This window comes from Danio aesculapii, chromosome 9 (assembly GCF_903798145.1).
Source record: "Danio aesculapii chromosome 9, fDanAes4.1, whole genome shotgun sequence".
In the NCBI taxonomy this organism is placed as follows: domain Eukaryota; kingdom Metazoa; phylum Chordata; class Actinopteri; order Cypriniformes; family Danionidae; genus Danio; species Danio aesculapii.
The window spans coordinates 4,494,880-4,517,021 of record NC_079443.1 but is presented as its reverse complement, the minus strand read 5'-3'; the positions used below and the strand labels follow the sequence as shown (position 1 = coordinate 4,517,021).

The window sequence follows — 22,142 nt, the reverse complement described above, 5'->3', positions numbered from 1 at the left end:
GTTTATATGTCTTAAACATATACTACTTAAATAAAAAAAAACAAGAGAACACTTCCTGGGAAACAACCAATTTTGGAGGATTATTTGAGAGCCCACAAGATAACTGAACGGCAAGGCCAAAAATAAATAAAATAAGTTCCACCTGAGGAGCAAAAGCTTAAACAACTTTTCAAACAAAATATGAAAACTAACAACGCACCTACACAGACTCAGACTGACTACAAAACACGAGAAAAACATCATTTCATTACCATTCACTTTCCTAATACCAAGTTGTTGTCATTTTTTTAAGAAAGCAGGGGTGACTGAGTGTCTTTTTCTGACAAAAAAAAAAAAAGCTAAACATTTTTTTAGAACGAAATGAAGAAAATGTTATTTTAACAAGTTTCAAAATGAGCAGATCACAATGTTATGGAAAAGATTTTCAACATCTGAGCGTCTTTGCTCTGCTTAATAGAGTCGCAGTTCTCTTTGATAAATTGGCACAGCTGGGGGCAATCAGCTACTTATCAGAAAGAATTAAGCTGCGGTCACACTTGACTTTTCTTCCCATAGACTTCCATTCATACGCACGCGAATACGTCAGACCGGAAACGCGGGGTCATGCGTCAAGTTTCGCATGTTGCTGCGGTGCAAAGTTCAATCTTGGTGAACTCTGACTTGCGAAATCGCATCACTTGACTGCGTGAGACCAATCGAGGATGAAAACATGACCTCTCTGGACAGAAATTTAAAGCATGGAGCAATCGCTCTCTTATTTAAATGTCTAATCATCTTGTTTAATCCCGCCCCTTTTCGCAGCGCCGCACGACAGAATTTCGCACACACAAAGCCCGGTGTGACCGCAGCTTTAGTGGGAAGAGCCAAAGTGAAGCGAGTAGTGATGGCTCATTTGTGAATGAATTGTTCTTAATCACAATAATTCACAATCGTATATTATTACGTGTTTTAATGTAAGTGCTTATATTTATATTAGTGAGCCTTTGTTATAGTGTAGATACCGGCGATCAAGTGAGAAGTTGGGGGGGGGGATATGTTGATCTGTACAAGCGCTTGGTTGGAAGCTTGATTCCGCAGCTCCTCTGGCTCCATTAGGTAGTCTTTCTGCGCATACCCATGCTCCAATTTCAGCAGTCTTTTGCGGCAGTTTGTGCCCATCACAAGGTGTTTTGCCTTTAAAGCGTTCAATGGGAAAAGGGAATGGGAAATGGGAAAAACCTCAGGCTTGAAGGCAGGGCTCACTTCTAAGGCCTTGAAGAAAATAGAGCGCCAGCGTGTCTTTATCCAAAAGTTCTTTCAAGAGGTTTTGCTGTTAAAGCGAGCCTTCACAGGATTCTGTACAGGCTCTCTGTATGGAGTGGTGAGGTAGACTACCCTGGTGAAAGCTGGTGGCCCAGCTAGCTGTGCAAATCCTGCTCCCACTGCCTCCAGATCCTCATTCGTTGGAAACAAATCACCCTCTGCAAAATTGCCAGGATTGCTTTACTCACTCTGTGCACAATGAACAGGGGTTTTGGGGATATCAACAGTCTGAAACACAACTTTGGAGGATGCTGCATAAGTGAGCCAGTACAGGAACACCAGCACTTCTCTGTCCTTTCCCCAGCCATGGTCAGACTCCACGTGGACTGCAGCAATGAGGGACCTACTGAATGACAGAGGCGGACATGGTGGGCTGCTGCTTCATCTCTTTCTCTTTCTCTCTCTCTCTCTCTATATATATATATATAAACTTTATTTTTGCTTTTTAGTAAGATAGTTTTAGTAGGCAAACTACGTTTATTAAGAAAATATCCAACATACTTAAGTATTTTTCATTAATATTCAATTCAATTCCCCTTTATTTGTATAGTGCTTATACAATGTAGATTGTGTCAAAGCAGCTTCACATAAAAGGTCATAGTAAATAGTAAATAGGAACAGTGTAATTCAGTTTGTAGTGTTTAAGTTCAGTTTAGCTCAGTTCAGTGTGGTTTAATAATCACTACTGAGAGTCCAAATATTGAAGAGCAAATCCAACAATGCGCAGCTCTACAGATCCCGAACCATGCAAGCCAGAGGCGACAGCGGAGAGGGAAAAAAAACTTCACTAATGGCGGAAGTGAAGAAAAAAACCTTGAGAGAAACCAGACTCAGTTGGGCACGACCATTTTAATTTCTCCGCTGGCCAAACGTCTCGTGCAGAGCTGCAGTCTCAGTGGTGGAGGCTGGAAGCTGGCCTCAGCGAAGACTCGTCTGTCTCTGGAGCGTCACAGGAATCAGTCTCATGTTTTCCACTCTTCCATGACCATCACAGTGGCTGCTCAGGATACGGCCTGGTCCAGGATATGGAAACCTTGGGTTCATCTCGTCGTTGGTCTTGGATCGAATCAGTGACTCTGCATAGTCTGAGGGCCTCAGGAAGAGTATCCCCAGGTGGAAATAGAGAATAAAGAAAATAATTAGCGTAGCTGCTGTTCATAGTGTATATCAACAAGATGGAGAACCTGTGTGGAAACCCGCTAAGTGGTGCACTAAGTGTATGCTTTACTGAACAGATAGGTCTTTAATCTAGTTTTGAATAGGGAGAGTGTGTCTGAGCCTCGGACGTTATCAGGAAGGCTATTCCAGAGTTTAGGAGCTATAAATGAGAAGGCTCGACCTCCTTTACTCGACTTTGCTATTCTAGGAACTACCAGAAGCCCTAAGTTTTGAGACCTTAAAGAGCGAGTTGGATTGTAGCGAGACAGAAGATTGGTTAGATAAACAGGAGCTAGATTATTTAAAGCTTTATATGTAAGAAGCAATATTTTAAATTCAATACGAAACTTAACAGGCAGCCAGTGTAAGGAGGATAAAATTGGGGTGATGTGATCAAACACTTAATACATAAGTGTTGTTATTATTAATAATAATACAACTAATTATGGGTTAATTGATACTTACATTTCTGTGTGGAAAAAAAATTAACAGTCTTCTCCAAAGACGCATTAGTCAAGCTGTGCCAAACACTCCACATGTACTATTTCTCTATACTGGATGATGTAGTGTCTAACATGTCTACTTTTGGGCTGAACATTCTTTGTCCTTCATGGATTTTCTATGTTAAACATTAAAACTTTAAATTAAACAGAACTGATATTACAGCAGTAAAATTGTGTGAGTAAAACAGTAGAAACTACATCCGCTCAAATAAACATGGATCCAAAAAGGTATACAAGATATTGAAATGTCATAAAACAATGGTAATGCTCTATTTCAAACAACTGGAGTTCTTCCATGGACAAAATAATCTATAAAAGATCATTTGTAATAAATTGTAAACGCCTACTGTCCCTTGTGGATTGAAGGCACCTTGTAAGTTTCCAAGGAGTTACCTTCAAAAGATCCAGTTGGAGTGTCTTCTCTTCATTAGGGAGAATTGCCTGAACTTTTACAACACACATCAAACTGTTACATTACAATGAAATGAGATAAAAAGAAGGGTAAAACCGAAAGTTTCTGTATTGTCACATGTGTGTACAGTGTGTATGTGGTTAAGTAAAAAGGCGATGCGAAAACGCATTCGATTAATCTTAGCTTTAGAAAGTAAAAGCCGAATCTCGAACGTTTTAGATTTAGAAACCCCCGGCCAGTGTCTCTGTGTGTCTGCAGACCATGTGAGACTGTCTGTGTCAGTGTCACAGAACGAAACGGATAAACGAGAGATGATTTTCCACTTCTTATTCGATCGCGGATGTTTGGTTATATTAGGCAGATACAAAATAATGTAAAAGGATGATAATAATACAAAAAAAAAAAAAAAACGTTTCACTAAATATACTTGGGTGGCCGTTAATATATATGGGTGGCCCGCCTAAGAAAAAGTCTCTGTGTGGGAAGCACTGACTGGACTATCCAAATAGTTATAAACTTTGATTAGCCAAGACGCAAGCTGAAAACAGTAGAACTAACTTCATAACTTAATTTTTTTTGTTGTGATTTGAAGTGTCGAATGAAATTAGAAGTGGTGATTGAATCGCTGATTATTGAGTTGCATGCTGCAGATTTTTTTCTACTTGACATCATCTTGTTTGTAATCTATAAACTCGAATTTAATGATCTTTTGTGGAGCGCCTTCCATTTTCCGTCACCGCATGCTCCTTTATCTGATGGCCGATTAACAAATAAATCATTCTAATGAATCGTTTAAAGTGGTTCTTCTTAATGAACTGATTGATAGGTCAGTAAATCCAACTGATTCTTTTAAAATGGTTTGCATTTCCAGTAAACACTAGTCCACAAGTTACTTAATGTTACTTTTAACTTGCCAGTCACTCCCTCTGAATCATACCCCCAAACAATATCCCGAGTTATCCACTGACTTTAAAAAAAATCATCAATTCGAGTCAGGAATCGGTTGCAGTGCTTTATTCGGAATAGTATACCTATCTTTCGGAGTGATCTGAGAACCGATTAGCATACTGCACATACGTGACAGAACTTTCGGTTTTGTATGTAATGCACAATATACAACAAACGGTTATGTATTTAACAAAAACAAGTTATTTTGAGTCATTTAACTCAAGTCTAAGTCAAGTTTTTTTGGGATAATTGTCAAGCGTGTCTCAAGTCCTAACTTAAGTCAACTTATGTGACTCGAGTCCCCCCTCTCTGATAAAAAGCAACGAGCTAATAACGCTCCCCTGAGGAGTACCATTCTGTCATTTGCTTTGGGGATGTAAATTCTCCTAGTTTCAGCTTAACTGATCCCTTCAGTTTTGACATTACAGTTTTATTAAAATACCATAACATTCTCTACTTTAAGCACAGAAACTTCCACATCTTTCCTAATTCCTCTCATTTTTTTTTTTATCATATTCCGTATCTTCTCTACCGGTGTACTTCTTTCAAAATACCAAAATTCTCTCCAGTATTCTTTTTTAGTTTTCCTAATTACTCTAATAACTTCTGCTTGAGCAGCTTTATATACACCCTCACATACTCTTTGGTTTCGGGGTCCATCCTGCTTAGGGTCCCAAACCCATCCCACTTTCCACACCTCCAGTCTCCACCATAGATTATTCCTGCTCTCTTACAAACCTGCGTTCCCTTTCCGTGCTTCTTATTATCCATCCATTCGCCCATGTATTGATCTTTGTTGACTGAATACACCGTGTGATTAAGTCCAGATTTTTGAGACTCTCTGTCCCAAAGTTTCACTAGTGGTTCCGTGGTATGGGGTCTTTTCACATAAGGAATACTGCAGCATATTTTTTAAATGCTGTTTTTTCAGCCGTGTTTAACAGCTGCATCTGTTTAGCTATATAGTGAGGTATCTGTCTGTGATTGTGTGTGTGTGTGCCATTTTGTACAGTCACATTTATATTTGTACTGGCAGGTGAATGTATTTGTTACAGTTCACTGGCTGGAAGGCCCCTTTCCAATGTTGAAAAAATGGGTAGGGTGGTTATGTTTTAGGTGTGATTTAAGGTTAGCCGTGTTGCCTTTTTTCATTGCCACTGTTCTTAAGATAACAAATCGACATATCGGTTCATTCACGTTAATGGGCTCCCCTTTCTCATTCGGCTTACTGACTGTAGTTCCTAAACACAAATCCGTGGGTTCACGTCTTGTCTTCTTCACCTTCATTGTCTGCTCTCGCTCACTCTGTCTGTGTGTGCAGTGTGTGGGGAGATGATGCGTAAGCCCCTCCTTCCACAGAAAGCAGAATGCAGGGCATTCGACAAAAAAAAAAGTAGCTTGTTAAATTATCTAGCCGAATCATCATCATCTTAAATTTATATATATATATATATATATATATATATATATATATATATATATATATATATATATTATTTTGCATTAATAATTTAATAACCGAGAAGTTAAATTCCGAGAACTTGTTATCAGTAAAATGTTACAACGCTTTCTTTTATGCTGCACTACTTTCTTCATCCTGCACCGATAGGAGGGGGCAGGCTCACTCTCTCTTATGTTCTGTTATGTGTGTGCATAACTTTTTTCTGTGCAGATTAGAGCTGTAATCGGGCCATAAAAGTTAGACCCCATAAGGTCCGAGCCCGACAGAATTTGGCCCGAGCCCGACAAGTACATTTTGATTGACAGCTTTTTAAAAGTCGAACCCGTTTACAGCCCGACATTATTCAAATGAGCACCTGCACACAGCTCTTTTACCTCTTTTCAAGAACGAGTCGTTTATGCATGTTTTAACATAACTTATCCATAACAAACGTAGGATACAGGCCACTTGAAAGTTGGAACAAAGAAATAAAATAAGTCCTCTGTAACATCTTAACATCTCAGTACCCTAAATAGGCCTAGGTACATACACTTAGCCTTTAAATTGGCCAACACACCAATAAAAATAAGCTTTTCCTAACAAATTAAATTAAAATAAATTCTAAATTATGACTGGTATTTGGCAATTACGAAATTAAGATAAAGGCTCTGTGGGGGGTATAGTTTGGCCACTTCTCTTTACAATCCAGCTTTAAGGCGAGGTGAAGCTGAAAAATAAAAGAAAAATGCATAATTTAGTCAGAGTACATACAATAGACTCATGTTGGCATTAATGATTTAATTAATATTTAGTTATAATTTAAAAACCTTTTTCTTACCAAGATTATGCTACGTGTTTTTGTGGAGGAACATTATTGAATCAACTGTAAATGGCTTTAGCACAGTCCTCCGCTCACTGATGGTGCGTCCAGCAGCACTGAACGTTTTAAACACGATTTATTTGTGAAAACGTCCATAGGCACATTTGAAATTTGTGAGCACAAATGTTTAGTAAATGAGACCCAATGTTTCCTGTTTTTTTTCCCATTTAACAGTTAAGAAAAAATCTAGTAACAACATATGGGGTTTCATTTGTGCCAATATTCCCATGCCTGCTTCTGCTTTGTACTTCACATTTGTCTTCGTCTACTCTCTGCATGTTCAAGGAAATCAGCATTGTTGACGTACATGTTGTCTGTTGATGTCGTCTTAATCTGGTGTCCTGTTGGTTTTTCTCTGTTGTACTGTCATATTCTATGGGATATTCTGTCATTTATTTTTATCTGATATAATGACAATTGAATTCTGGGCCATACAGGTTTCACAAGAATAACAATGTGAGCTAGCAAAATAAACATGGTCAATTTTGATGTCACGACTCGACTTTAATGCGTTTTACTGTACATACTGTACGATTGACCACCGATACGATAACTGTTTAGCTAGCTCCATAAAACAGTGTAACAATTCCCAAGGCATGTGGTTTGTTGCTTTTAAGGGAATATGACTTTAGAGGAAAATATTGAACATAACTTATTCAATAAAATGTCTAATTACAAAAAACCTAAAACAGAATAAATTGTGCTTATTTGTTAGTTAGTTATATATATATATATATATATATATATATATATATATATATATATATATATATATATATACACACTTCATATTCTCTTTATTTTCATTCAAAAATCGCACTAATGAACTACACACACAAACACAAAAGATAAATATAAACAAAGCACACATGGCAATGCTATTTAGCTAACACAAAATGTAATTAAAAGCTAAACAATTTAGATAGGGGCAACGCAGTGGCACAGTAGGTAGTGCTGTCGCCTCTCAGCAAGAAGGTCGCTGGTTCGAGCCTCGGCTGGGTCAGTTTGCGTTTCTGTGAGGAGTTTGCATGTTCTCCCTGCATTTGACTGGGTTTCCTCCCGGTGCACCTTTCCCCCACAGTCCAAAGTGTGTATGACTGTGTATGGATAGGTTTCCCAGAGATGGATTGCAGCTGGAAGGGTATCGGCTGCGTAAAACATGTGCTGAATAACTTGGCGGTTCATTCCGCTGTGGCGACCCTGGATTTAGATAGTAAATAAAATTATGAAAGTACAAAATGACCTGTTTTACCTCAAAAGCTTCATAAAAATTAGATATCATTTCAAAGATGTATATCATTTCAGCAAAAAATCTGGCTAATTCTTCATAATTGAGGTAAAGTTGTTTTTTTATTCGCACGTTCAGACTTGCTCCATAATAATATACATTCAGAAAAGCATTGTTTGCAAATTACAAATATGGAAATCATATTAGCAGACAATGACTATCAAAGTACAATATTGTTCACATTAACATTGTCAATTAAATAGTAATAATGTTGTTTTAAAGTCATACTTGCATGCTATTTCTGACCGAATATTCAAAGTAGCATGCTAAACAATATAGGGACCGTGTCAAAAGTTGTCACTGAACAGATGTGTGAATGTAAAACCAACTTTACCTCAATTTCTTTATCCGAGAACGCCAGACAAAAAAGGACTGCAGTATGCATTACTGGGGTATATTCACGACATTATAGGCAACCGATTAGAGAACAATTCAATCAAACTTGAAGCTAGCTTAGCCTAGCCGCCTCATATGCTGACCATTCAACAGCTTAGTTCAAGCACAGCAGGAGAGATGAAGCTTAAAAATAACCTAATAGTAACAAATTAAACCGTGATTTCTCTATATTTAGCCAAAAAGCCTGATAAGACTATTGTTGTGCAATGAAATATAGCGTTACTAACCGATGAGAAAACACACATGGACAGTGTTTCTACATAGTTCATTCATAATAGGAGCAGCCAGAAAGTGGAAATTGATGGACTTGTGCCGAATAATTGCATCACTGACCCATAACAATGTACAGTAAGTTACCTATTACTGTCAGTATGTTTGTGTGCTCTTTATAAATGAATGAAAAACAGCTGCTGGTGAAGTGTATTGATCGCAAGTGCTCAGTTTGTGATCATATCTCTGTTTTGTTCTGTTGATTTGTAATTTCAAATATCCGTAGCTTGAAATAGATGGAAATGTGAAGTTCAGTAAAGTTAGCAACAGATTCGCATTTTCTGGATCAATAACTCATTATGACCTATTCGCTATTAGTATGACTAAGTTACTATGGCGAAGGCTTAAACGGAGCAGTGCTCATAATATAGTGCAAAAAAAAAGAAGAAAAAGACAGCTGTGAAAAATAACCTGCTCAGTTTAGATCTGTTTAGGGTAAGAGGTGTGTGAGATATTGCCGTCGGTCTATCACTAAATGTGTCAGGAATATCAAAATAAAACCAACTTATCTCCGCTCCTTTAGCGCCCCTCACACAGCTTGATCCACGCTGCCATTTCTCTCCTTGGGGTTTTGGTTCTGAAAAGGGAAAAAAATCCACCATCCCGTCCAAAATTTTAGAATACCGGGTGTCAGATTTGCACAATCCATATGCACAACGCGTTGGCCTGTTTCCCTCGCTCGAAAGCTTGACAGAGCCCCTGCGCGTAGCTACGGTTTCTAAGCCATGATTGATGGGTGGCGGTTTTTGGGTGTGGCTTTGCGAAGGGTCAATTATATTGTTGCTGTGGTACGACAGAAAAACTAATAATAAACGAATTATTCAACAAGCTTTAGTTTTGTACGCTATAATTATACACCATCACAGTGCACCACAATTTACACTAACGTTACAATATTTATTACAGTTTATCAGTCTACAATACAATATTCTGTAGCATTCAATTACAAAGAGTTGTACACATAATACACTTTACTACAGTTAAAGTTAGAATTATTAGCCCCTCATTATTTTTTCCCCAATTTCTGTTTAACGGAGAGAAGATTTTTTCAACACATTTTTAATCATAATAGTTTTAATAACTCATTCCTAATAACTGATTTATTTTATCTTTGCCATGATGACAGTAAATAATATTTTACTAGATATTTTTCAAGACACTTCTATACAGCTTAAAGTGACATTCGAAGGCTTAATTAGGTTAACTAGGCAGGTTAGGGTAATTAGGCAATTTATTGTATAACGATGGTTTGTTCTGTAGTCTATTGAAAAAAATTGCTTTAAGGGACTAATAATTTTGACCTGAAAAGGGTGTTTAAAAAATTTTAAACTGTTTTTATTCTAGCCGAAATAAAACAAATTAGATTTTCTCCAGAAGAAAAATTATTATCAGACATACTGTGAAAATTTCCTTGCTCTGTTAAACATAATTTGGGAAATATTTAAAAAAGAAAAAAATTCAAAGCGGGTTTAATAATTCTAATTTCAACTGTGTGTAGAAAAATTACTTCCTGCCCCCATCTGAATTTTGTGTGTCATCAGTGACGTCATGTGAAAACAACCTATGCAATTGTGTTAATTGCAAGCTCCTCTGTTAAAAACAAAGCAAAAAAAGAACCTGCAAGCCTCAGCCAGGTAAGAAAAAGTAACTCAAAAGTGATATAACGCATTACTTTCCATAAAAATTAACTAAGTAGCGCAACTAGCTACTTTTTCGTGAAGTAACTCAATATTGTTACGCGTACTTTCAAATGTACAGGGTTCATACACAATTTTACTACTAAAATTCCAATATTTTTCCATGACTTTTCCAAAACTTTAAGGTTAATATTCATGACCTAATGTTTTATGTAATATCTACGTACATGTCGTAAATAAGAATAAATGTATGTTAAAATTTACAGCATATCAAAAAAAATTGACAATCCATGTAGTTTGTTTATTTTAAACCTGCAAAATACTGTCTTCACAAGACTTGCTGAATTAGAACAAATTAGCCTTTAGCACCCACATTATCTTACCTCTGTAGTAGTTAGAGATTGTTTCTGGACATGACACTATCTTAAATTACGATGAATGCAAGTTAAAGTGGTGAAGCTGAAACTGCAAGTTGCTTTTTGCCCCACACAGAGAATGTCACATTATTATAACCTTTAATTTACCAGGAAAGACACATTGAGATTAAAAATCTCTTTTACAAGAGCGTCCTGGCCAAGATTAGGCAGTATACATGTCACATGGGTCATGCATATAGATAACATCACTGTAGTCCAATATCGACATAAATGTTGCATCAACCAGCTTCTTTTTAGCATCAAAAGAAAGGCAATTCTTAATTCTAAAATAGAAGCCTAAAATTACTTTTTAATTTTTTCAACAATTGCTCAATGTGATAACTAAAAGAAAGTTCAATTAAAATTCCAAGATATTTGCACTAGGACACCAATTCAATCTCTGCACCATGAGTAGTAGTAATAAGACCTAGCTTTTGCTTGGTTTGTTTTGAATTTGAAAATAGCACACGTTTTGTTTTATCAGCATTTGAAACTAGTTTTATCTCCGATAAATTATGTTGAAGTACATTAAAATCGATCTGTGGTTGAGATAGGGCCAGATTGGGTGTAGATGCAGCTGTGTATATGACTGCATCATCCTCATAATAATGAAAATTTGCATTTAAAGGGATAGACATCATGATTGTATTTGAAATTTACCCAATATTATCATCTCAAATATATTCAAGTACACTGATATTTGTTAAACAAATTTCCATGACTTTTCCAAAACATTTTGGGTTAATTTATTTTTCCAAACTTTTCCAGGCAAGGAAAATGCCTAGCCAAAATTCCAAGACTTTTCCAGGACCTGAAAGTAACTTTACCCAACACTGATGAGGAGTAAAAAATCATCTTACCCCACTCTTCCTTACACTTTACCTCTTGTTACTTCAGTTGTACTTCAATGTATTGCAAATTGCTGTTGAACTTCATCGTATTGTAGTTTATGCAACTTTGCAGTTGCACTTAATTTTGCTGCAGTTACCATATTCTGCCGTTTTACTCCAGTTTACTGTAGTTATTTTGTGTAAAACGGTTAATAAAGGTAAACTCCACTAAAACAACACTTGTGATACTAAGTAAAGTTATTTTTGTCGAGTCATAATGGCGTCTTTACTTATGCTGAGTAACATCAAGATATTCGCCCAAAATAGTCATCAACAGGCAGATAAGCGACATATCTCACCCTGCCACCTTCTTCTTCTTCTTCTTGGTGTTTATTGGCGGTTCGCATTCTAAACAGAGCATTACCGCCACCTACTGTGGGTTATGGATCAGAGGTTCTTTTTATTATTATTATTTATTTATTTATTTATTTTATAACTCTAGACTCTTCAAAAACCCGAGCCTTCGATGTTGCTGCGTGTTCAGCTCCTCCATCTACAGCTCAGGTCCTAGACATTCTATATCCTATGTATTAACTGAGTTCTTTTTAAGAATTGTATCAACCATTTCCTTCCTTCCGGATATAAAAATTCTTTCAGAGTTATTTGTTTATCAATTATCTTTAGATCATTGATTAATATATTTCTTTCCTCCATGTATTTATTGCAACTAATGATTACATGTTCTACTGTCTCTCTCTCTCCGCATCCATCACACAAGCCTGTTGGATGTTTTCCTATCATGTGTAGTGTAGAGTTTAGCCCTGTATGTCCTAGCCTTAATCTTGAAAGAATACAATCCTCCTTCCTGCTTCCACTTGATTTCAAAATCTGTCCTACCGTTGGTTGTATTTCATAAAAATGTCTGCCTTTTTGTTCATTGTCCCAACTTATTTGCCAGTCTTTGTGTATTCCCTTTTTAATTATTGATTTAAGTTCAGCCCTACTATACCTGATTTTCATTTCTATCCTCTCTTTTGCTATTACTGTTTTTGCTAACCTATCTGCTGCTTCATTGCCCTCAACTCCTGAATGTGATGGTACCCATACAAACTCAACTATCTTGTTTTTCTGCTCTAAATTATGCAACAACAGAAGAATTTCTATTATAATGTCCTGCCTAGTTTCTGATTTTTTAAGATCCAGGCATAGTAACGCTGAACTTGAATCAGAACATATTATTGCCTTGTCCAGATCCATTTCATAAACTTTGATGATAGCTAGCATGATTGCTAGCAGCTCTCCTGTAAATACTGCTCACCCTGCCACCTGTCCTGTCCACTGAATATAAATCAAACGGCACAGAAATATCGCGAGGAAACGCGAAGAACACCATAGTACAAGCATAAAACATCGCGAGAAACGCATAAAACACTCTGCTGGGCTCGTTTAGGATTATACAAAAAAAAAACTCGCCTCTAGACGGCGCCTGACGGCCCAGCGAGCAGAACACTGCGTTCAATCGCATTCAGATATCTAGACATTTTAATCTCATTGAAGACATTTAAACACTATAACTATTCATTACTACAAATATTCAGTTTCCCAAATTGAAATTTAGCTGAAGAAATCCCGCTAAAATTGTGATATAACGTTTAGTAATTACAAAGTAATGATTGAGCCATCTTTGTCAGCGCTTAGAAAAACAACAGGTGCCACGTGTCCTCAGCAACAGACGCTGCAGAAATGTAGTGAATTAAAATGAGACAGTGAATACTTTTAAACTAATAAATTTGTTTAATTAGAGGAGGCACGTTTTAAACCTTTCAGTGCTGCTAATTTAAAACTTTTGTTCTAATGTTCTACCATTACCAAATTTAACCATGGTTTTACTACAATAAAAACCAACTTAAACTATGGTAACCAAAAAAAAGTTTAACCACATAGTTTAACCATGGTATTTGTAGTAAATGGTAACCAAAAAGCAAAATAATAATAATAAAATTATGATACACTTACTATAAGTCAAGACACATACAATTTTCATACATAATGTACAATTTGGCAAGTGTAGATTCAAACAAATATTTTTAATTCTTTGTGATACATCAAGTGGCCTGTGTGTTGTTATATTTATCATCGTAGAATAGCATTGGATTTCTCAGAATGGACTATATGTAGAGTTTGGGATTTTCAGCCAATGAACTTCTGGTGAAAGACATGTAACTATTTTCAATTTCATATGGTTCCTTTTACGGCATCGATATTGTAATGTAATTAAAATAATCAGTTAAATAGACTTAAGCATCCATTTGGTTGTTAAAGTGTAAGAAGAGCCAAAAGACCGTTTAAACGCCATCATTAGCAGCAGGCTAGGGCAAAAACTCCATTGAAATTTCTGGGGTAAAATTTATTTTCATATTTTAAAGACATGGTGTGGAAAAAATAATTTAATGCAGTGCTTCTTGTTTGGTCTGAGAATTTTTAGGCCCCCTGTTTATATTTTCCCAATTTCTGTTTAACAAAAAGAAGATTTTTTCAACACATTTCTATAAATAATAGTTTGAATAACTCATCTCTAATAACTGATTTATTTTATCTTTGCCAAGATGACAGTAAATAATATTGCACTGGATATTTTTCAAGACACTTCTATACAGCTTAAAGTGACATTTAAAGACTTAACTAGGTTAATTGGGTTAACTAGTCAGGTTAGGGTAATTAGTCAAGTTATTGTATAACGATGGTTTGTTCTGTAGACTATCGACAAAAAATAGCTTAAAGGGGCTAATAATTTTGCCCTTAAAATGTTTTTTAAAAACTTAAAAACTGATTTTATTCTAGCTGAAATAAAACAAATAAGACTTTCTTCAGAAGAAAAAATATTATCAGACATACTGTGAAAATTCCCTTGCTCTGTTAAACATAATTTGGGAAATATTTAAAAAATAAAAAAATGTCAAAGGGGGGCTAATAATTCTGACCTCAACTGTATATATAAATCTGTTTATATGTATTTACAATCTTACATCACATCACACATACATCCATTATTGTACATTTCTCATCATCATTTTTACTTGTTACTATTTGTTTTTTTCTGTTTCATGTGCACTGTATTGAAAAAAATATTGTTTTAAGTGATGTCGTTAAAAAAAAAACATAATAAAAGATAAAAATTTATTGAAAAAGATTTTAATTGCTAATTGTTCAGGCTAATAAATAAATAAATAATTAAATAAATATTAAATAAATACAAAAGCTCCGCCTATTTTGGCACCCTGTTTAAAGCCGCTCTACTCGTTTGCGACAGGATCTCGCGAGAAACACAGCATATCCGTAACATCAAGACCTCGCGAGAAGCGCCGCGATCACAGCAACAAGACAACCAAAATAAAGTGAGCACAACAAACCCGTAGCGCATGATGGCGGCGTCGCTGCTGCGCCGGGACAAGAAATCCACCGCCGCCCATCTGAAGGCAGACCTCAAGCGGACTGACAACAGTTCAGGCTTGCGGCAGCTGCAGGAGCTGCTGGATAGCGTACTGAACCCGGAGCGGGGCTCGGACCCGGAGGCGCTGGACTGGTGTAAATGGCTGCTGGCCGGAGGGGACGGTTTCGACGAGTTCTGCCGGACCGTCCGATCCTACGATAACGCCACTCTCTGTGGGCTAGTGTGGACTGCCAACTTCGTGGCCTACCGTTGCCGGACTTGCGGCATTTCCCCGTGCATGTCGTTATGCGCGGAGTGCTTCAATAACGGCGACCACACGGGCCATGATTTTAACATGTTCCGGAGTCAGGCCGGCGGGGCCTGTGACTGCGGGGACGGGAACGTGATGAGAGAGAGCGGGTCAGTAGAGCCACCCTGAGCCGACATATCTGACCGACAGGGCTGTGTCTTAAACACCTGACAGTGTGCTGACCACCTGAGCAGTGTTTTGAGCCATCAGCTGCAGATTTAGACATCATGTCACAAGCGCAGCCATAACAGCACCATTTTAAATATAAAAAAGAGGCTAGTTTTATTATTAGACAGCACTGTCTCAAATCAAAAGCAGCCTTGGCCTTCATAGTATCATGAACACAACCTAAATAAACAGTATGGTTATAGAGGACATCTAAGAGTCAATCTGAAAGAGAAGAAAATGAAAACACTGCCATATAGAAATCTAAATGACAGAACATCCTTTCTGATCAAAACAAAATATATTTTGACGAGAGCTGGAAACCTGTAACCATTTACTTCCATAGTATTTGTTTTTCTTACTGTAAATGGTTACAGGTTTTCGGTTTGACACTGTTTTGAGGCATTAGCTGCAGATTTAGATGTCGTGTCACAAGTGCAGTCATAACCAGTAGGTATTTGTTTTTCTTACTATGGATGTTAATGGTTACATGTTTTCGGTTTCATTCAGAATGTCAACTTTTGTGTTCAGCAAAAGAACGTGACATATAAAGATATATAACCTTTTGAGGTAAATATAGCCACTCTGAGCACACATATCTGACCAACAGGGCTGTGTTTTAAACACTTGACAGTGTTTTGAGCCATCAGCTGCAGATTCAGATGTCATGTCACAAGCGCAGTCATAACAGCACCATTTTAAATATAAAATAGGCTAGTTTTATTATTAAACATCATTAGACAACACTGTCTCAAATCAAAAGCAGATTTGGCCTTCATAGTATCATGAACACAACCTAAATAAACAGTAAGGTTATGTAGGACATCAAAGAGTCAATCTGAAAGAGATAGTTCTAAATATGAAAACTCTGCCATTTAGAAATATAAATGACACAACATCCTTGGCAAAACAAAAGAGATTTTACAGAAGCATGTAACCACTTGCATAGTATTTGTTTTTCTTACTGTGAATGTTAATGGTTACAGGTTTTCGGTTTTATTCAGAATGTCATCTTTTGTGTCAGGGCTGTATCTTAAACACTTGACAGTGTTTTGAGGCATTAGCTGCAGGTTTAGGTGTCATGTCACAAGTGCAGTGATAATTAAACCTTAGATATTACTGTCTTTAAAAAAGCAGATTTGTCCTTCATAGTATCACGAACACAACCTAAATAAGCAGTGAGGTTTACAGAGGGCATCACAGTAAATTTCAAAAGAATAGTTCTTTTAAAAAATGAACATTCTGTAATTTTCTCATCCTTTACTTGTTTTAAACCTGAGTTTCTTTCTTTTTTTTTTATGAAAACAAGATGTATTTGTTGGAAACCTGTAACCATTGACGTTCACAGTATTTGTTTTTCTTACTGTGAATGTTAATGGTTACAGGTTTTCGGTTTTATTCAGAATGTCAGGGCTTTTGTGTCCGGGCTGTGTCTTAAACACTTGACAGTGTTTTGAGGCATTAGCTGCACATTTAGGTGTCATGTCACAAGTGCAGTAGCTAAAAATGTAAAAAAAAAAGTGCTAGTTTTATTATTAAACATTAGATATTACTGTCTCAAAAAAAGCAGATTTGTCCTTCATAGTATCACGAACACAACCTAAATAAGCAGTGAGGTTTACAGAGGACATCATAGCAAATTCCAAAAAAATTGTTCTTGTTAAAAATGAACATTCTGTAATTTTCTCATCCTTTACTTGTTTTAAACCTGAGTTTCTTTCTTTTTTTTTTTATGAAAACAAGATATATGTGTTGGAAACCTGTAACCATTGACGTTCACAGTATTTGTTTTTCTTACTGTGAATGTTAATGGTTACAGGTTTTCGGTTTTATTCAGAATGTCATCTTTTGTGTCAGGGCTGTCTTAAACACTTGACAGTGTTTTGAGGCATTAGCTGCAGGTTTAGGTGTCATGTCACAAGTGCAGTAGCTAAAAATGTAAAAAAAAAAAAAAGTGCTAGTTTTATTATTAAACATTAGATATTACTGTCTCAAAAAAAGCAGATTTGTCCTTCATAGTATCACGAACACAACCTAAATAAGCAGTGAGGTTTACAGAGGGCATCATAGTTAATCCCAAAAAAATTGTTCTTGTTAAAAATGAACATTCTGTAATTTTCTCAACCTTTACTTGTTTTAAACCTGAGTTTCTTTCTTTTTTATGAAAGCAAGATATATGTGTTGGAAACCTGTAACCATTGACTTTCACAGTATTTGTTTTTTAGTACTACGGATGTTAGTGGTTACAGGTTTTTAGTTTTATTCAGAAGAATGTCATCTTTTGTGTTTAAAAAAACACAGTAATGTGTATAATTTTTTAAAGGGAGGGTAAATAGCTAGTAAATCTTCATTTTAGGGTGAACTATCACTTTAAGGATTTTAGTTTCCAGCCTAGCTTGTTGACTACACAAACAGTGCTTTATAAGGATAATTCACCCAAAAATAAAAATGGACTCACCCTAAATTGGTTTCAAACCTTTATGCGTTTCTTTATTCTGTTAAAGAAGATAGTTTGAAGAATGCTGAAAACCTGTAACCATTGACCCCCATAGTTGGAAAATCATGTACTATGGAAGTCAGGTTTCCAGCTTTCTTTAAAATATCTTTGTGTTCACAGAATAAAAATCTCAAACAAGTGAAGGCTAAGAAAAGGATGACGGAAGATTTTTGGGGGTGAACTACCCTTTAATTAATTTTTTGTTGGTGAATACTGAATATGCAGTATTTTTGGACTGTCTCAAACATGTATGGTGTCTCACACACACAGACACACGGAAAGAAATGACTTTTTAGTGTAGTCAAATCTTATAAATTGACTCATAATTTTTAAATTGTATTGAGTGTCAAGGATAACTAGAATTTTCTAAGTCCATATTTAATATTCACACATTTAATTCATGTAATAAATGAAATGAGTGGAAAGAGTTAGATAATAATGTTCATTTACTCGTAATATTTAAATATTTTCTAATATTTTCTAATAGTAATATTAAGTAAGTTTTAATAATGGATATGTCGCATAGTTGGATAGTGTGGATAGTTCCCAGCATGCTTTGCAAGGGATTGAATTAAAAGAAAAGTATTTTGAAAATAAAAGCAATCTCAGGTGTTTAAATTTGAGAGAAAGACTTGTGCGAGTTTGATCATCATTAGGATGTAGATTAAGAAGAGTTTTGAGCATGTCTTTTAGTTTTAGGGTTACCACCTTGCAGATGAGCAGCACTCATGCTTTAGGTCTCGGCATTTTTATTATCAGCATTAATGTTTGACGCTTCACTCAGAAAATCATAGCTGTGCTAACACTAGCGCTGACATCACTAAGCATTTATAAAGTAAGTTCGCTCTTGCTAAATAAATTTGCTTAAAATAAAGTGAAATAACACATTTCAAGTCGAAATGTATGTCTTAATTAAAGTAAGTCGCACCAAATGTACTAATTTGCAACTTATAAGATTTATTTAAATTGATAAAAGCAATGTTCCTTCTGCTAAAACAAGAAAATGACATCACTTGGTTTATTTAAAGAAAGACTCAAAGGTAAAGAATCAATTTACTTCTACTTAATGTTTAACCTAACAGTCCTAAATAAATTAAGTAAATTTTACATAACGAGAAGTTAATTGTACCTGATATAAGATTGTAAAATTTACTTGAAATTTGTTTGTGCAAATTGTTACGAGGATTTTTTTAAAAGTAAATCTAAAGACTTATTTTTTCAGTGCATGTTTATATGTACAAATACGTTTCTGTGTGTATATGTGTCTATTTATGAAAGAGAAAGTTATTTAGCTTCAGAATAATTGCCAAGGAAACGCATCTTATTTTTTAGTTAATTTTAAGCACCAAAATAACTAAAGAAAATACTCAACAGAACTAGATTAACAACAAATATTAGAATATCAATCCTTTAAAATAAAGAACAAAAATAATAGGTCCAATATAAGTAAAATGCAAGTCCAATTTAAAATACTAACACAAACTAAGATAGTAATAATAAAAAGTACACTACATAAACCTGTTTCAAATCAGCAGCAGATTTAGTGTGAACATAATCTCCAAATTTAACATGGAGGCTACCTAGACAACATTATAATCTTAGTGAACATGCGTCTTGTGTTTGCTAGTAAATCACCATTTATTAAATACATTTTCCCAATGGATGTAATGTTCGGACTCAAATACAGAAACGTGGCATGTGATTAATTATTGTGGTGGGAAGACATTTAAATGAAATGGCATTAAATGTGGTTGTTTTAACTCTGATTATCCTGGAGGATTGATTTCAACTATAAGCAATTATGTTCACTGTTATAAGTTAATCTGCGGGGTTTTTTTTGTGTGTGTTCTTGCGTGTAAATTTCCAGTTTATACTTTTAATTTTAGTTAAATCTAGTGCTTAATTTGTAAATAAATAAATAATTTCCGGAACAAAACAATAAGTTGCCGTGACCGACGTCAAATTTTTTAACGTTCTTTATTTTGTGCTATATAACGTTATAGGTCAAATATGGATAAAGTACAAACAGACATGTAGCTACACACTTAAATTATGAAACATTAGTATTCAGTTTGCTAACACCACTGACATTCAGTTCGCTTCACTATTATGTGCCAAGCGAAAATGACTTGAGTCTCCCGCTATTCTGATTCACGCCATTTGCGCAGTTACATCTTGAGATCTCTTTGGCGTTTGGAGAATACAAATATGATTTAGGTAAGCCACTATGCTGTTATTTATTTTCGCTGCTCACTGCATGCGAAACAATAATCACCAACCAATGACAGTTACTGTGAACGTAAGAAACCTGATTGGTTTGAAAAGTATTGTAGCAGCCAATAGTTAAGCGTGATTTCTGCTTTAACTTCAGCATTGAGACTACCTTTATGTGTGTGCACTCACAATATCCACACAGCTTTGCTCAGTGTTTTTTTTTACTCACACTCTTACATTTTTTCTCTCTCTCTCTCTCACACACACACACACACACACGCCAAAGTTAATGCCGAATCCATTAAAATAAATATCAAAACGCAAAACACGAATATCTGACAATTTCTGGAACAGGATCCGGCAAGTTTCGGCTGAAATTAAGCACTGGTTAAGTCCCATAAATTCCTGTTAATTTCCGTGGAACGTTTCCACAATTTTGCAACCCTAATTTTGAATCCGCAGCATTTCTTGGCCTCGTCTTAAAGCTAGTATCTTGCTCAGTATAGTTATTTAGCATCACATTATTGGTGTGTTCTAAATTCTTTTGGTTTAGCATTATTTTTGGGCCTCATAGCCATTTCCCAAATTGGCAGCACTTTTAAGTCTTAATCTTACCGATGTGCTTAGAATCCTACATAATTTCTGAATCTGCAGTAATTTTGGGCAAAACACCAAAAAAACTTGGTGCTTATTCCAATTACTTCTTTAAAATGAGCTGAAACGTCACAATTCTTGAATTGTTTTTCAATCTACACAAAGTTCAATCTACTTAAATTTATTAATCTGCTTGTGTTGGGATTTGAGTGGAACTCTGTGTACACTGTAAAAAATGCAAGGTTCCACACAATTCACTCATGTTGTCCCAACACGAATCGATTAAGTTAACTTATCACATTTAAGTGGATTTGAACATAAAGCAATTACAACAAAGCTGTCCCCCAAAACTATTAAGAATTGTGTAGTTTCAGCTTATTTTGAATAAGTATTTTATAACAATATCATTTTGAGTGTAGGCAAGTTACTCTGTGTTCCTAATGAGGATTTTTGGAGCAGCATGCATGTTTTTTGTGTTGGCAGCATTTTTAACTCCATGGGTATGTTCCAAATAAGCAGATTTTTAGTAAGTGGATTATTATCAGTCAGACATTTTTAAACTACATTTTTGTGATTATTAATGTGTAGTTCAGATGTTTAATGTAGGTAGGTGCAACGTGATTGATATATATGCACCAACATGAGGGCTGGTGTGACGATCAGACGGGCTGTCAGGGGGTTTAATAGTGTGGAGTGGGCCATGGCACCTGATCACTGCCTTACAGAGAGTGACACAGTCTGGGTTATTTTTAACCCACTCATAGGGTCAGTGACAGGTTTCTTCTCTTCCTCCTCTCACACTACACACTGCACAGGGCTTTTTCTTCTTTAGCATTTGTGCTGCTGTGACAGACAGACAGATGTGTCGGAGTTCAGACATTGTACTTGATGTGTCAGACATGGTACTTGATATGATCACTTTCAACTAAAGATTAAGAGATTTACTGTATTTGATCATCAGTAAGGAGTGTAATTAGCATGAAGTGTTTGCTGTGCAGAATAGTGATGGGAGAAACAAACCGGTAATGCTTTACTTGAAGGGGTCACATAGTCTGTCATAATTTTTAAGAGCGTCATTAATATGTAATGACATATTAATGACAAATTCAGCTTGTACCAATGTAGGTAAGGTAAAAAAAAAAAATACACCTATAATTCTTGACATAGTTATATGACATTCATGTTTATGACAGGTTTATGACAAGTTTTGTTGTCAAGTTGGGAATGTCAAGTTGTCATGACAGACAAAAACAGGTTGCGATGTATTAATGACAAGTTGTCATGACAAACAATGCATCTTTGCTTTTAAAATGTCATAGCTGAGCAAATAACACTTAATGACAGTTAATCTTATTCACATTCATGTAATTATTAAAAAGGTTTCATGACAGTCTCATGAACTTTACCCTTCAAGTAAAGTGCTACCAACAAAAATTTTGAAAGCTTTGAAA

At 35.7% G+C, this 22,142-nt stretch overlaps 1 protein-coding gene across 2 annotated transcripts in view; it reads left to right on the top strand.

Moving 5' to 3' along the window:
* Positions 1-14,847: 14,847 nt before the first annotated feature.
* The window catches only part of ubr3 (ubiquitin protein ligase E3 component n-recognin 3), a 151,766-nt gene continuing 144,471 nt past the window's right edge, over positions 14,848-22,142 (top strand). Inside the window, exon 1 of one of the 2 annotated variants that reach the window (XR_008838320.1) lies at positions 14,848-15,331. Coding sequence is in view for 1 of the 2 variants with exons in the window: in XM_056464685.1 (XP_056320660.1) it covers positions 14,901-15,331 (431 nt within the window). In the remaining variant the exon portion in view is untranslated. The remainder of the gene's footprint in view (positions 15,332-22,142) is intronic. The other variant, XM_056464685.1, reaches the window with a different exon arrangement.